Here is a 16,167-nt window from a genome sequence, read left to right on the forward strand (position 1 = left end):
CTCCAGGTTGATGTTGCTGAGAACCCTCCATCCCACTGGATGTGGGGCTCAGAGCCCTTGGGGGCTCCTTGAGGACGGGGAGCAAGGATGCAGCTCCAGGGTCACGTTGCCTTGGGGTGCTAGAACCCTGCAGAGGGGTCTGGGGTGCAATGACAGCCTCGTGGGGGGGGGTCCCGAGTGGACCAGAGAGAGCCTAAGGCAGCTCCAGGACAAATGGATGGATCTCGGAGTCGGATCATGCCCTGGAACCCTCCCCTGGCCAGAGCAGTGGCCAACTGGGCTGGTGGCCAACTGGGCTTGCGTGCACAATGGTCCCTGAGGGTGAAAGGAGCCCGGTGGAGGTGCGCTGTGGGGACCAGGAGGTAAACTGAGGCACCTAGAGCACATCTGTGGGGTCTTGGGGGCGCAACCAGCGCAAGCTGAGGCAGCCCCAGGACAGCAGAGGGGTGGTGGGCACACGGGGAGCTCCAGGCTTGAGGGGACTGGGGGGGACAACGTGAGTCTTGAGGGGATCCCATGGCAAAAAGAGAGTCACCCCCACCCCGAATTTCCAGGACAGCTAGTCCTTACCCGCCTCCTCCCCGTCCTGCCCCCCAGTTCCCCCCAGCCAGAGCTCTGAAGGTGCCCCAGGGTGACCACGCCACCATGGCGCCCCTCGGGGTGGGGTGGGGGGCTCCTCCAGCATCCCTCAGGCTTTGGGGGGGCTGCCTCCACGGAGGGGCCACGCTGAGCCAGCAGCACTAGCTCCGACGGGTCGACATGGCACCACGGCTGCTGGCACGTCCCCAGTGCCCCCAGCGCCGTGCTGGGCCCCGCTGGGCGCCATCTTCACCTCACAGAGGCCGAGCGCAGCCCTCGCCCCCCTGCCCGGCTGCTGCTCCCTCATTTCCCCCCCTCCATCATCTTCCTGAAGGAATAAACACCTCAGAAGCGTCGGCCGGCTGCTTTCCACCATTTTATGCTTCTAGGAACTCGGAACGGCGACATCGGGATTTAACCCTCGTTCTCCGCCACGTTCAACCTCCTGAAGCAACATGGAGGGCCGTGCTAGGCCCCCGTTCCATTTCCAAGGGTGAAACACTTCGATCCGCTGCCCTGACGCGCAGGCAGGGATGCCACCGGTGCTGCTCATGCCGGTTCATCAACGCTTTTCCCCTCACGGAAAGATGGAGAAGCCCAGAAGGCGACAGGACGGCAGCTGCAGAGCGGACCAAGGCACCGCTGCGGCCTGTAGGCCCAGGGCCCCCAGCGGAGGTGGCCATACCCGCCTTGGGCACGTGACTGCCATGAAGCAGCAAACCGACCAGTTTGGGTTTATTACTAATCAACGGATTTTTACAACATTTTACAGGTGGGTCGAGCTGCTTGTAGCAATCGGGCTGCGCTCGTTAGGAAAACCACCTTCAAATTCCAGCCTTGGATTTTGTGGCAGGCTGAAAAATGGATTAATTGGCTTTTCTGGAAGAAGCGGCGGTGACAAGAGGATCCTGAATCCGTGACCGCGGGAGGTTGTACCTGAGGAATGGCAGCGCTATCTGCATCCCTGGAAGGCAGACAGAAGCCAGAGGAAAATCTCGGGAAGCGCAGACCCCCATCACCATCACCTATGGAACACCGAGCATCCATTTGCACAGCGGCACGCGCAGATTTTTTTTTTTTTTTTTTTTTAAGCAAACACGAGCATAGTTGCATAGTCTTACCTCACCGCCACCAATATACCTGGGAATGAAATCCCTTAATTTACTTTTTCCTCCGTTTATGTTGGAAAACCATGACAGAACAGAGGACTCGGCCAATCTGCGCATTTCAGAAACATCCAAAAAAACCCGCCTCGTACCTCAGCAATTAGTAAAAGCCACTCTATTAAAAGACAGCGCTCAACTGCTGCGTCGTTCCAACAGCTTTTGGCTCACCGCCAGGCAACTTGGTCCGTCCATCCATATCCAAACAGGAAGAGAAACATTTTGACTCCGTCAGAGGGACAAGCTTAGGAAAATTTTTTTTTCCTTCTGTTAATTGCTAAGTCGTGACGCGGTCACCTTTTAAAAAGGCACAAGCTGGTTGCTTGGCTTGCAGGGTCAACCGCTTTCACGTTCCATTGCTTGAGGTTTAAGAAAAGGTATTCCTGTTTTCTCTCGTTTAAATTTCGAAGCCAAGTAGCAACGCAAAAAAAAAAAAAAAAAAAAAAAAAATCATCACCAGGCAAGGAGGATAGCAAAGGGGACATTTTGTTTAGTCGAGGCCACTAGCTCCTCGTAGGTAAAAACATTATTTCAAAAGCTAAACTTTGAGCCCATCTTGATCTGGCAGTATCCCTTGGAACGAAAGGAACATTTCGTTAATGTGATATGATGCGTTAAAATTACTCGACCAGACACATTCACATCATTTCATCGGTCAGCCACTTACATTACACTTCATGCATTATTACAGGAATTAAGAGACCAGGATATAAAAGCCATCTGAAGATGCAGGGTCACAGTGAGATAGTGCAATGTGCTCCAGGACACGGAAGCTTTAATCTGTGGGTCCTCCATCGACAAATTTAACAACAACAACAACAAAAAAACCAACCCAAAACCCAAAACCAACCAACAAAACCAACCCTTCAGCGGTACGCTGGCGGAGGGGAGGCAATGGTTTTCGGCACAGCAGAAACGCGCGTGGTGAAACACATTCTGTTTGTGAAGTTTTACAATTTCGAAAGAACAAACCCCGGCATTCTTCCTCCCCAGCCAAAATCCGACCGCCGAGAACAAGAGGAGGTTTCTCAAAGGCACAGGCTCAACTTACAACAGCCGTTGCAAAGCAAACGCCGCCAGTTCATATTTCTGTGCTGCTGAATAACCGAGAGAATACGCTAAACTATTTCAATTTTCTCTCCCCCTTTTTTTTTTTTTTTTTTTTTTGAAGAGTATCTTTGTTTTTTCTTTCTCTATGGGGAACCTCTGCTAATTTTACTTCTTTTTTGAGAAGCGTGTACACGACATACCTATGGCAAGAAAACCCCCAAACTCAGTTAGTGAGAAACTAGTAACTTCTGACGACAAATCATTCCTTGGAGAGGTGAGTGGTTTAAGCCGCTGAGTGACTCTGCCGTGAGAAAGGAAGTCTGAGGATCCTGAGAGTACAATTTTGCTGCTGGTTGGAAACCAAAGGAAAAAAATAGTGCATTTCACCAAAGACAAACCCAGTAGAATTTAGCTATGCTGCTGCCTTGATACCAGAGGTGTATGCTATAAAAGAACCAGTAAAAAAATCTTGTAAATCACACACTCATATTTAATATATTGAAACAAAATAGTTAAGAATGCAAGAACTGTATACAGATTAAAAAAATATTTTTTAAACCATCTGATCTTAAAAATAGACAATAGTAGTGAAGCTTAAAATACAACCACTCGCATTAAAATGTTTCAAGCAATACCACCTTGGTGTGTCCTGTTCCATCAAATGGCCATTAAGATAACGCATCAGTTGTTAAAAAGGTTGTGTTGGTTGGAGTCACTTTTTCACAATCCAAATCTACAACAGTTTTGCCTTTGACGGAAGAGCCCGAGCATTCCTGGTGCAAACTTTCCCGTCTCTCTGCAAGTTTCGAAGTGGATCGAGCCATCGAGCCACTCTGGCTCCCGTTGGTTTGAGAGCAGACATTGTTCACTTTTGTCGTTTTGTTTTTGTGGTGGTTGTTGTAGACTTTGTATTTCATGAGGAGGATGAAGATGAAAACAAGAACTGAGGCCACAATGATTCCCCCGATAATGATGATCATGGTTCCTCCCAGGAACTGCGCGTGAAGGGATCGGCACTGTTTGTATTCCTCCTGCGTTGTGAACTGCACGCACCCGATCACTCTGGTTGCCGTCAGAGACGTCAATCCATCGTCATAAACAGCAAGGACACAGAGGTCGTACTCACGTCCTGCAACCAGATCAGTCAAGAAGAAGGATTTACTAGCAGCTGGAATCATCCTGGAAGAGAAAATGAGCACAGTGAGCATCCGAGTTGACCGAGCCTAAGGAGAGCTCTTGACTAGCGCCGCCACCGTAAGGAAACATAACGGAGCAGGTGGTGAACGCGGCAACCAGAACAAGCGGAGAAACGCTAGCGTTCCCTCGGTTCCTTGGGAGGGCTGGAAGTATTTTACCCACGGCAGTACCTCTGGCCATTACTGACAAACGCGGACTAGAGCGCGCACGCTCACCGATGGCCAGCGTGGGGACGATTGCACCTCATCTACTGTTTTTATCTGCGTTGCCTTAAACCTCCGTGTAAGTTCCAGCATAAAAGGGCATCGCATGCCCCGTGCAGAATGGAATACGGTCAGCCTTTCCATCAAGGAACCGAAGCAACATGCTTAAGAACTTAAATGGCAGAACAGCATAAAACTAAACACTTTAAAAAGGCATTTGAGTAATTTTACACCCACGGGAAGCGCATTTAGAAGACAAAGGGGAAAAAGGCAAATTCAGACCTTTTGATCTACAGATTAACCTGATTTCCATCTTCTAACAGCTCCGTGATGCTCAGTGTCTCATAATGAGGTGACCAGTAAGAGCAATCACCGAGTGGTCCCTTCCGTAGCCCAATAACGGCGTATACGGGCTTCCTTACCTCGATGTGACCCTAACGCTGCGATTGCTCCCTGTCAATGCCAAATACTCCTGTATCACAAAGTAGCACCGGTACTACACCAACAGATGAGAAGGATCCCAAAAGGAGAGCTATGGGCTGTGTTACAGATTCCCACAGACAGGACCGTACGGATCACCCCGCCTCCTTGCAGACCTGCTCTCCGTACGTTGGGCTTGGATTCCTCACTGGAGTAAAGTAGCACCATCGCAGAGGAGTTAGTGCAACTGCATCTATTTATAGTGGTGGGCATGTGGCCTTCTCTGGGCCACAAAGGTGATGGTGGGGTGGTGGTGAAGGCCAACCCCTTGTCGTACCACTTTTTGGAGCAGCCATCCATGGGACTAAGGGCTATACGATGCCCAGACTGGAAAGAAGAGCTACGCCTTCAAACAAAAGTCCTCCAAACACACAGCTGCTACCACTTCATTTATAACAACTGAATGTCTGTGGCCGTGAAAAAACAAAACCGCTCCCTTGCTGATGTACGGCATCATCACAGGTTCATAGAACCACTGAAGGAGGAGACCCCCAGCAGTAAATGACCCTCCCAGTAGATATTTGTCCCCGAATGACCCATCTGAATTTCCTAAACCATTGCCCCAGCCTCAATTTATAACAGCAGCATCATGACCCCCCACCCCGGAATGTGGCTGCGTGCTGGGTTTGGAGGCTAACGTGATTTTTACTGCAGGAAAAACAGGCTTTGGAGAGGAAACTACACAAAGATTCATTTGCCTAGCTGAACGGCCGTATTATTTGCCTTATTCAGCAGCCTTTGATGCTCACCGTTCTTCTTCCGAACAGCTTTCCGCGTCGCGTGATTGTCAGGATTATTCAACGGAGAGTTCGGTCCTGAAATTTGACTAAATTATCATGAACGGCATATGCTGTATTCCCAGCTATTGCTGAAATATTTTTACAGTAGCTGTCATCCAGAAGAGGAGGTTCTAAACGAAGGCTTTTCCCATCCCCCGTGCAAATCTTCTGTGCAAGTGTTCAGGGAGACCAAATAGATGTTTGATTTCTATCAGCTCTTCTGGTAATAGGCGGCTATTTTCAGCTCTGTGAATAAGGAGAAGCGCCGAGGCTTGATAAGGCAGGAGATAAGGTTTCCTCGCTGCCTAAGCAGTTACTCACAGACGTGTCTCCCGGGAAAAAGGTAGCTGTGGTGGCATATTTAGGAAGTTTCAAGGAAACCTCTGCGGATGAGTAGGGACAGCTCACCACCGAGTAGGCAATCTGCCTATAGCCGTGGCAGTAGTTAACCTCTGCGTGTCTTCTCTCTCGTGCCTACGGAACATTTGCTTCTACAGCGGAGTCTTCCCTATCCCTTATTTACTTTATTTCAGCGATGCCGTGAATGACCCAATAGCGGTTAAATCCAATCAACTCCACCAATTAGCGCAAGCTGGAGTTGCAGCAGTTGTAAGAAAGGCAGGTCTTTAGGGGTGAGCGGCGAGGAGGATGCGTAGGGAAGGCCAGAAGGCACGCAGACAGACGTGGGGTGCAAGTGGATCATTGGAAAGCTCCATCGTTCTGCCAGAACCCACAGGATAAAACTAAATGCTTTAAAAATGCGTTGTAGTAATTTTACACCCGCGGGAAGCGCATTTGGAAGATGAAGGGGAAAAAGGCAAATTCAGACCTTTTGGAACTACAAATCAACCTGATTTCCATCTGCTAACAGCTCCGTGATGCTCAGTGTCTCATAATGAGGTGACCAGTAAGAGCAATCATTGAGTGGTGGCTCCCGTAGCCCAAGAACGGCGTATACGGGCTTCCTTACCTCGACGCTTAGAGAACGGCACCTTCAGACCAAACGTCTCCACCAGTGCTCAGCGTGACCTAGGAATGGTTTAAGCGCCATTTACTAGATCCTAGGTTTGTTACGGAATGCCTTCGGGATGCCTTATGATCCCTGACAGCCCCAAGTGGCCAGGATACGGGGGCACCCTGATCCTAAGCAGGGTAAAGCTTATCAGCCCCTCAGTGGGATTATTTCATCTCGGAGCTTGCAGCAATCAAAGTCATTTACTTAAATAATTAGTTTGCATGGAAGACATTTCACAATAGCGGTACAGAGACCATAAAACCATGTCTGCCAGGAGATTCCCAGATCTCCGGGGATGCAAAACCCTTTTTTCTTTGTTATTCTTTTGGGGGCTTTTGGTCTTTTTAAAATTTTTCAAGAAATGTTGTTTCTTGAAAATTTCACAAGAACTGCCCAGCAGGTTTTGTTTTGTTTTTTTTTTTTTCTGAAAAAGCCCTCTTAGTTTACATTAGTTTCATCAGGAGCTGGTTTCTTATTACCTATAAAAGCTACGGAAAGCGTGGATTTTAGGCACAATTCCAACAAATCTTTTAGTAGCTGAAAGCCCACCGCCTCTTCCCTTACACCCCTAAAGTCACCGGGTCTCCATGTGCTTGGCGTTGGCCCGTGACCACCATCATTCAAAGGGCTCGATACCAGAATGGTAACTGTCAGATTTAAACCAACGGCGCTAACGTGACTGGTTTTGGAGTAGACACCCCTCAACCATAACCCGTGCCATCTGCAGGCAGCCAGCGCCAAGCAAAGCCCCTTGGTGAAAACCCAACTGTGAAATCTGCTCACGAAAACTTCTGACAAAACATCCTTTTGTGAGATTGGAAATATTTCCTAGCAACGTTGTCAACGACGACACAATAAACCGAGCCGCTCAAAACAGAGACGGAGTCTTTTGTCTGGACTCTAATTGATAACGATGCTGCCCAGAGGACAACGTAATACTGCGGCCAGACGGGCTCAAATTAATGGCTTTTACTTTGGCCAACTCCTCTGCCCCCAATCCCACGCCACCATTCTGACGGTTTGAGAAAGAGAATTTCTTTTCTGCCATTTCAACTGGGAGGAGAAGAGTTGGGGGCAGAGGGAGGGATGGGGAGTTCGAGGCGTTGGGGGGACCCCTGGGGCAGGAGGTCTTTTGGCACAGATCCTGTCCACAAACCCCTGTGCTGATTAAAGGGATTAAAAAGCCATCGGTAGAGTCTGTTCTTTTCACAGAGAGAGACCCAAGGATGATCTGTGGCATCTGTGGAGGTAAAATCAACAACAACAACAACAACAACAACAACAAAGACCATTCTAAGCATCAAATCCTAAGCCATTACTGAGCTCAGGCTGCTGGCTGCGTTTTTCCAAATAATTATTTTTACATGGTTGATGCTACAGCCTGGAAATGAAATGACCACGCACCAGAAGATACAGACAGTCATGAAGCACTGATGGCAGGTTGCTTATTTATACAGCTTTCAGACAAACCCTGCCAAAATTTTTGATGGGAGCAATGACAGCTATTGATTCTCATTCATACTACAAAAAAAAAAAAAAAAAAAAAAAAAAAATCATACTTCTGCATCAAGAGTAAAAAAGGAAGCGGGGATGCTTTCCTCCTCCAAAAAAAGCACAGCATCTTGAAACGTTTGGGAAGCAAGAGACAGATGCTTCACGTTTGAATGATCTTTCCATGATGCGACTGCTCCCATCCATCGTTTGCAGCTGCAAGGTCTCATTTCTACAAGCCGCGACGCAGCTGCAGCAGCCGTCAGGTGGGCAGCAGCGTTAGCGGAGATGACAGGGAGGAGGGGAACGATAGCGGAGGAGCCTGGCTTTGTGAGGGTAATCCCGATTACCTCAGCACGGAGCCAACCATGAGAAGAACATAAGGCTTTTCCCCATAAAGGGAAACCTGAAGAAGAGGTTTCCAAGGAGAAGCTCCCTGAAGGAGCCTGGAAACTGCCGTGACAACCGCGACGCTGCCAGGTAAAGGGAAAAAGCTACCAAAATTCAAGCCAAAGAGTGACGAGTCACTTGTTCCCTTCTATTTCCAGGTGTTGGATGGCTCCCGCGTTATTGGACTTCCACCGGCATATCCTCCTTTTTGGGGGGGACGCTAGGAAACGCCGACATGGCCATTGTCCAGACCGCCTGGATAACCGTGGCAATCCCGACGTCCTCCCAAACCACCGCGGCTGCTGCGGCGCCTCCATCAGTTGAGCGGCGTGTCGCACCGCCCACAGGACCCCAGACTGCACGTGGGGAGGGGGGGTCCGGTGTCTCCAGGGCACCCCGAAAGGGAACCCAGAAAGTCTTAACGGCACGTGCCTGACAGGTGAGGAGCTACAAAACCTCATGCAAACCTCACCGTTTGCAATCTAGCGCGGTGCTGAGGCTTTCCGTTGCGCTGCACTGCGCTAATTTAAGAATTTTTGAGCAGACGTAGCGTGGCTGATTCCAACTGCTTTTTCACGCAACAGATGCAATCATTGCTATATTGATCTGGCAAATATATCACCTTTTCCCCAAGAGTGACAGCTCTGGCCTTTAAACAACGGTACTTTGTGCTCCGCCGCAAAAGCCGGCTGCCTCTCAATTGCGGAGTTTTTTTCTCAACATGGCAAAAACAAGGACGTATTATCAGCAGTTTTATGCGATATATAGTCTCTCAATTATCTATAGAGAAGCATCACTATTAAATACTCATCTTCTAATTTATAGCGTGTAGTTGCAGCTAATTAAAGTTAGATGATCGCTAGCTATGAAAGACTAAATTCGATGCTTAGGAGACTGTTGCCTTTGATGTTATGGGATCCAGCTTCTAATTGACGAGGGCATCAAGCGGGTTGTTATGAAGCATTAGTAATCTGCTGCTTATATCAACTGCGGTACAAACAAAATTGAAGCTTATCCAGCCTAGCTCAGACATACAGAATCTCCATCCCCCACCCCCCCCCACCCCCCCTTTTTTTTTTTTTTTTTTTTTTTTTTTTTTTTTTGTGATTTGTTGGCTATTTGAAGAAGCATCAGCGGACAGAACAGGAGCATCTGCACTTCCCTCCTGGGGATTTTGAGCATCGGTGGCTGCCCCACTTCTCTCTTGCACAGAGGGAGGCTACAAGGGAAAGGTGGCCCAGGGTCCTTTGATGAACCTTTTACTGCGTAACCTAAAGCCAGGAGCCCTTTTCATAAATATACATATGGACTACATCAGCATACAAAAAGAGCTGCATTTTCATCCCTACGTACGTGCGCGGGCATTGTGACAAAGCAGCAATAAAATCGCGTGGCTGCTCTCCCTGATTAATTATTGCTTTTGAAGCTCGTATAATATTTTGTCACTGCGATTTTAGTACCAAAAGGTCAGTCCTGCTGATCTCTCTTCCCTGAGACTAGCACTAGAAACCTGGGCAGGACACTTGAGCGACAAGAGTTAAATGAAAATTACAGCATTGCGAAGTCCAGATTGCACAGGAACCGTAATCAGCGTCGAGACCGTAAGCTGTTTAAAGAATACAGATCCATTTATATCTCAGAGAGTGAAAAGCGGCACGGAGTGGCTATTATGATTCTCGACTCGCTTCTATACGTGGCTGTACAAGAAGGGTTTCCGACCTCGCTTCTGAAAACAAACAAGGCTCTTGCTTTCAATATTGATGCTCGCCGCAAATTGCTACCTGCACCTTAACACGCCGATCCTGGCTTGCTGCTACTCGTCTTGCCAGACACTTCGCTCTCCTGCAATTGGTTTTCTCCACAACTAATGTCTGCCTTTGGTTTTGCTCACCTCCCTCCCAGGAGATGGGTCAGTGCGATAGTTTCCATTTCACAGAAAGAGAGGAGTGATGTGACTCCCCCTGAGGCTGCAATAACTGGCGGAGCCAGGAGCGCAGCTCCTGCTTTCCTTTTTCCATATTCACCACCGGAAAAAATGCCGTGTGGCTGCGTGTTGTGGCTGTCCCAAAGTGGGAACACGAGGAGCGATGCTGGTGCACTTATGCGCCGGCGTATGCCGACGGCACTGCCGTGTGCAGGGCGCATACGTTGCTCTCGTGTACACGGATGGATAATTTGATCACAGTCCAAAGGGAAAACAAGGAGGAAGATTATCTCCCCCCTGTTTAGGGCTTCGATTACAGTGCACTTACCTACAACAACCTATCCAGGGGGTGAGGGAAATGGAAAGGTGAGGAAAAATAAAGGAGTCAAAGGAGGAACTTAAATCCTCAAGATAAAGCGGAGTTGCCATAGCAACTGCTCTTGCCATGGTACCACTCAACTTGACAGAAGCGACAGGTTTCTGATGCATCCCGCACCGCTTCGTACTTTTCCCAGGCAGCGAGCTATCATCTGCCAGAAATAAATTGTGCAGCGTGCTCCGGGTAGCAGGAAGCTTTTCACCTTCTGTAAAACTCCTTTGGCAGCACCAAAGCGCTGCCACCACTGGGGATGCTGCGACGCATCTATTTACATCTGCACGTATCAACAGGCTGACTCCGTGATACAGATGTTCATGGGCCACAACCAGAACCACGGGGGCCGAGGGGGGCTCTGGACCATGCCAAGGGTCGGCAAACACATCTGGGGGCTCCTGGTTCACCAGGAGTGCTCCAGCCACTCCAACATTGACAGCGGTAGCAGTCGTTCAGATAACCCCAAACGCATAATTGCTGCCCAATTATCATTCCTCTCGCTATAGCGCAGAGCCTCCATTAAGGATCTGTATTTGATGATTACCTGCTGGTGGGAACTGAACAAGAACCATGAATTTTCATCTTTGAGAGGCTCGTTATCCTACTACACTGCATTATTTGAAATCGCTGCTCGGTGATTTGAAACATGAAGTATTTTAGGGTTTTGCTACCAACCTGAGCCTCTCGGTTAAGCCAAGAAAGGGGCATGCAGACGGAGTATTTGTCCCCATTTTTTTCCCCATAGCTCTTCTTCGGGAGCAAGGCCATTCAGCAGAAGCAGCAGCAGTTGACTCAATTCTGTACAGATTTATTAACCAGCCACCACATGAGTCACTCATTTATTTTTAGAGGCTCTGGAAAGTTTAAAACTCATGGAGAATGAATTGCTGCAATTGCACGAAGGCTGCCAAGTCGGCTGACCAGCTGTTACGGCAGAGGGTGAAAAATCCCATTAAAGAACTCTCTTGCACTACTGGCCATGCCTGCAATGCACCCACTGGCTCTAGCTGCTTCTCCTGGCTTGCTTTGCTTTACTTCCTAGTGGGAAAATGGGATAAAATCCCTCTAGAAACCCCAGCCACAGTGACAGAGACGTCTCTGCTTCATGTTTCCCTTCGTTTCACAACTCTGCACTCCTTCCAAACAGCGATGTCACAAATGTTCTCGCAGCTGACAACGAAACGAGGCCTCATCTTCCAGCCAGCTCCTCACCAGCCCCATCAGATACCAACAAGGCATCCTCCCACCCCCTCCTTAAGAGACCCTTGCTTACCCTCGCCCGGTCCTCCTGCTTCCTCGCTAGCTCGTAGCCGTGACAACGGGAGGATGGATGGCATCCTTCCTCAGAGAGACTCTGGGGATGGGCGTTTTAACATAAGGCTCCCGAAAATCCCAAGTGACTGGGAAGCGAAATGTCTATTTCCAGGACTTCACACAATTTTCATACCCGGTTCCATTTTTTTTTATTTATTTACTTTTTTAAAAAAAATTATTTACAAGAATTTGCTCGTAGTGGTGGGCATTTGAAACAGGAACCCCAGCAGAACAACTATCCTGCGTCCCTTTCCTTAGGGGGCTGCTTACTAAAGCGGTATGTTTCAACCCTGGCTTTTAGGTGTATTTCTTTAGTTATCAAGTATCATTCTCCTTTCGCTTGCTCCAAGCTTCAGTGCCAACAATGGCATTACGTTAAAAAAAAAAAAAAAAAAAAAAAAATTATCATCACTCAGCTTGGAGAGGTTATCATCCTCCTGAAGCACACAACCATGAAACATTTCATCTGAATCAAATGCTTGCTCCTGCTTTAAAGTCATTCCGCCCATCCCTATCCCTTCTACCCCCCTGTTAATCACTAATCAAAGCCTAGAAACAGAAAGGCAGATAATCAAGAACTCAGCCACCCCTGCGCAGGGCAGCGGCTATAAAATGCTATAAATCACTATAAACGGCTATAAATGGCTATAAATCTGCATGCTGTCCATTGAGACTTGCTATCCAAGAGTTATCCCCCAAGTAAATTTTACCAATTAAATGCGAAACACGCACAAATTGCATAACCTAAAGCTTTCTGTGCGGTGTCCAGCTCACACCGGTGAGTTTTATCCTCAGGACACCACAAAAACGGGGAAAAGGAGGCATGTGGGGGCAAAGGGTCAGTAGGACGCCGTACGGCCGTGTCCCTGTTGCTTTGGGCACCTCGTAACTTTGGGCATCCTGACTTTTTTTCTCTCTTCCCCATATTTTTAAAGCAAAATAATTACTCTCAATCAGCATAAAAGGTAACTAAAATCTCCATCTCAATTTCCTTCCATGTTAACAACTAAGAGATTGCTCATCAGCTTCACTTGGTCCATTAAACCGGACTATGAAACTTAATTACATCTGTAAAGAGTTTAGAGACCCTCAAGAGGCAGCGCAGTTATTAGTTTTAACGGCGTAACTCCTCAACAAGGGGAGTTGAACAAGCAAAGTCTCCGGCAACGACTGCTCCCTCATCCCCTCCGTTACGCGGAGGATATCAAGCGATGCTACCCTTTCTCCTTTACTTCCACCAGCTACTTCAGAGGGGCACGAGCGCAGGTACACGAGCAGCGTTACCTGTACACTAGGATGTCATCGGCAGAGCTGTTATACTGGATCTGGTACATTCGGATCCCAGGGAGGTGATGCTGAGAAGGCCACTGGATGAGGGCGGAGGACGACGTCAGCTCAGCCACCACGACCGCCTTCTCTTGCTGAGCCTTCGTTTCGTTTGGAAAGCTGGACTTGGCAGAGATGAGGATATCTGAAGGGCCAGGCTCCGCGTCTTTGTCGCAGTTGGTGCTGTTGGCGAGGTTAGGGTATGGGGTAACGAGGAGCTCGACCGGCGCCGTCGACTCTCCCGCAGCATTCGATGCTATGCAGGTAAACGTGCCCTTGTCGGTCAAAGAAGTCACCAAAATATCCAGAGTACCGTTCTCATAAGAAACCGTCCTAGATGTGTTAGAGACCAGCTTCCCGTCGGGTGAGATCCATCGGACGTAGGGATCCGGATCTCCAACCGCTTTACACTTCAACGAGATGCTTTGGCCTTCCGTCGCCGTGAGTTTGGGGGTTCGGTGTGTTATCATCGGGGGTTCGCAGACAAATTCCTCCTCTTTAATTGACCAGAAGTATTTGCCCATCAGTTCTGGCGGGGAGGCGCAGGTCTCTAGGTCATCTTCTCTGGTGAGACGCCTCAGCCACACCAGTTCGCAGTTGCAGTGCAAAGGGTTCCCCCCGAAGCTCAGCACCAGGGACGACAGCGGCGACCCTTTGGACTTGGCGTACACCGGTATTCTGGAAAACAAAGGATCGGGAGGGATCTTTTTCAGCTTGTTGGAGGTCATGTCCAGACGGGCAAGCTTGTGAAGGTTTGAGAAGATTCCCTCCGGCACAAACTCGATGAGATTATGATCCAAACTGACCGTATTGACGTTAGAAAGTTTGGCAATTGTTTCCCAAGGAACATTCACGAGGTTGTTGTAGGACAGGTCCAAATCTTCAATTGTCTCAATGAAGTCGTCCAATGACCCGGGAGAAATATAGTTTAATTGATTGTTACTGAGTATTAAATGCCGGAGGTTAATTAAACCTTTGAAATGGTCTTCGTTGATGTAAGTCAGCCTATTACTATCCAAGTGCAAGGCGTGAAGACCTTTAAGATCAAAAAATGCATAAGGCATGATTTGACTTATTGTATTCCTTGACAGCGTCAAATGAATTAGATTCGTCATATTTGCAAAATCTTTCCTCCTAAGCGTCGTGATAAAGTTATCCATCAACCTTAGCTCTGCCGTTCTCCTGTCGATACTGGGGGGCACAAAGAGGAGCCCCGTCTTCGTACAGAGAATTGTGAAGGATGGAGACAGGTTTTGACACATGCATCTTTTGGGACACATCATGGCCTTCACAGCTGTGCTAATTACCAGTAGATAGACAACCAGCCTTTCCATCGTAAGAAAAATAACAGACCTAAAGGAGGGGGGGAGGAAGAAAAAAAAAAAAAAAAAAAGAAGAAATCCATGTAAATATATTTTGATTCGGTGTTAGAAATAGGTTTACATTGAAGTTTTCATTATGAGTCCACCTGTGGAAACACAAGGAAATGACTGAAGTTAATTTGGATGGGTTTAGAGCTAAGAGCTTTGCGTCCTGCGCTGGTTTGGCTCTGCTCGCCCCCGCCCACAGCATCCCTTCGGACTGTGAGGCACGGCTCCATCACTGCTGCTGCTCTGGGATGCGATGACGGGGTTACCGCTACCTCCTGGCGGCTCTTCACAACCGACTGGGTGGAACGAAGCAAGACGTGAAGCCGCTACTTAGTGAGAGGAATGCGACGGGGGTGGGGAAAGCAAATAAATATACAAGATTTTTTAGGTTAAAAGCACAGTCTACGTCACTTTCTCTAGGCAGATCTTACTGTTCGCTGGGGCCAGAACCTTATTTCACCCAGCGCATCGCTCCATTACTTCGTGATTATGCTCCCCTCATTATTATTTTTGCCATTACTGATGTCCAACAGCTTTTTTGGCATACCTCTCCAGCTCACTGTGCCCCTCCGAGGACTGAGCTCTTTGCAGAAATGGGTGTTAATAAGGACAAGGTTTGGGTTTTTTTTCTCAGGAGGTGGCAAAGATCTAAAACTTCTAATAAGGAGGAGAAATACCTTCAAAGGCATTTTTGAAAAGCAAAGCCACGCTCAGAGAAGCAGGTATATATTGTTTTTTTCTTTTTTTTTTTTTTTTTTCTGTGTGGCACAGGTAGCAGCTTCAGAAAAATAAATTTCATAATTGCACATGGCTTTGGTCAATGAAATTACCTCTGTGAAATCTTGCCTATGCCAAGTTCTTTCCCATTGTCTCGGAAATGCTTGCCTGCTATACCAAGGGTAGATTTTCATTCTTATTTTACCTCCAGCTGGCTGGAAAATTGCTAAGCTTGAAGCGTGGCGACTTGAGCAACCAGGAAAGGTAAACCTCCCAGTCTACAACATACGGAAACTATGTGTTCCGTGTGAGTGTCCTGGTATTTCCAAACTTCAGCTGGCCAATCCTACTCCTAACTAAAGGGGTGTGGTGTTTCTGCAGGCAAGCACACGTGGCTTCGCATCACGCGCAAGCTGCAGCGCACGAGAGATCACAGCTGGTGACTTTGATGTCATAATTCCTTCATACAGCACGTAAACACGGTGCAAAACCAGTCAACCACCACCCCTGAGAGCAAGAAACATGGCATAAGGTGAGGTTCTGGGTGTAGCACAAAGCAAGGGTCAACGGCAAAATCTGCTGAGTCAGCTATTTGTAAAAGAGACCACCGAAACCTTTGATTACAGGGGTGCAAAAGATCCTTACGGTAGGTTTGTGGGTTGTTTTGTGGGGTTTTTTTTTTGTTTGTTTGTTTGTTTTGGTTTTTTTTTGTTGTTGTTGTTTTGTTTTACTTTAATGATTTCCACGAGCCAGAGCTCTTTTACAGGCTGACGGATCTTTAAGATCCAGAATTGCG

General features: G+C 48.0%; 1 protein-coding gene across 3 annotated transcripts in view; it reads right to left on the bottom strand.

Moving 5' to 3' along the window:
* Positions 1–2,888: 2,888 nt before the first annotated feature.
* LOC101921310 (leucine-rich repeat and fibronectin type III domain-containing protein 1-like protein) overlaps positions 2,889–16,167 on the bottom strand; it is a 53,494-nt gene continuing 40,215 nt past the window's right edge. For 2 of the 3 annotated variants that reach the window (XM_055792486.1, XM_055792487.1), the window contains 2 exons: positions 13,243–14,637; positions 2,889–3,971 (listed from right to left, as the gene is read on the bottom strand). In XM_055792486.1, coding sequence (XP_055648461.1) covers positions 3,461–3,971; positions 13,243–14,618 — 1,887 coding nt within the window. In that variant the 5' untranslated portion in view covers positions 14,619–14,637 and the 3' untranslated portion in view covers positions 2,889–3,460. The remainder of the gene's footprint in view (positions 3,972–13,242; positions 14,638–16,167) is intronic. The other variant, XM_055792488.1, reaches the window with a different exon arrangement.

This window comes from Falco peregrinus, chromosome 20, assembly GCF_023634155.1.
Source record: "Falco peregrinus isolate bFalPer1 chromosome 20, bFalPer1.pri, whole genome shotgun sequence".
NCBI classification, from domain to species: domain Eukaryota; kingdom Metazoa; phylum Chordata; class Aves; order Falconiformes; family Falconidae; genus Falco; species Falco peregrinus.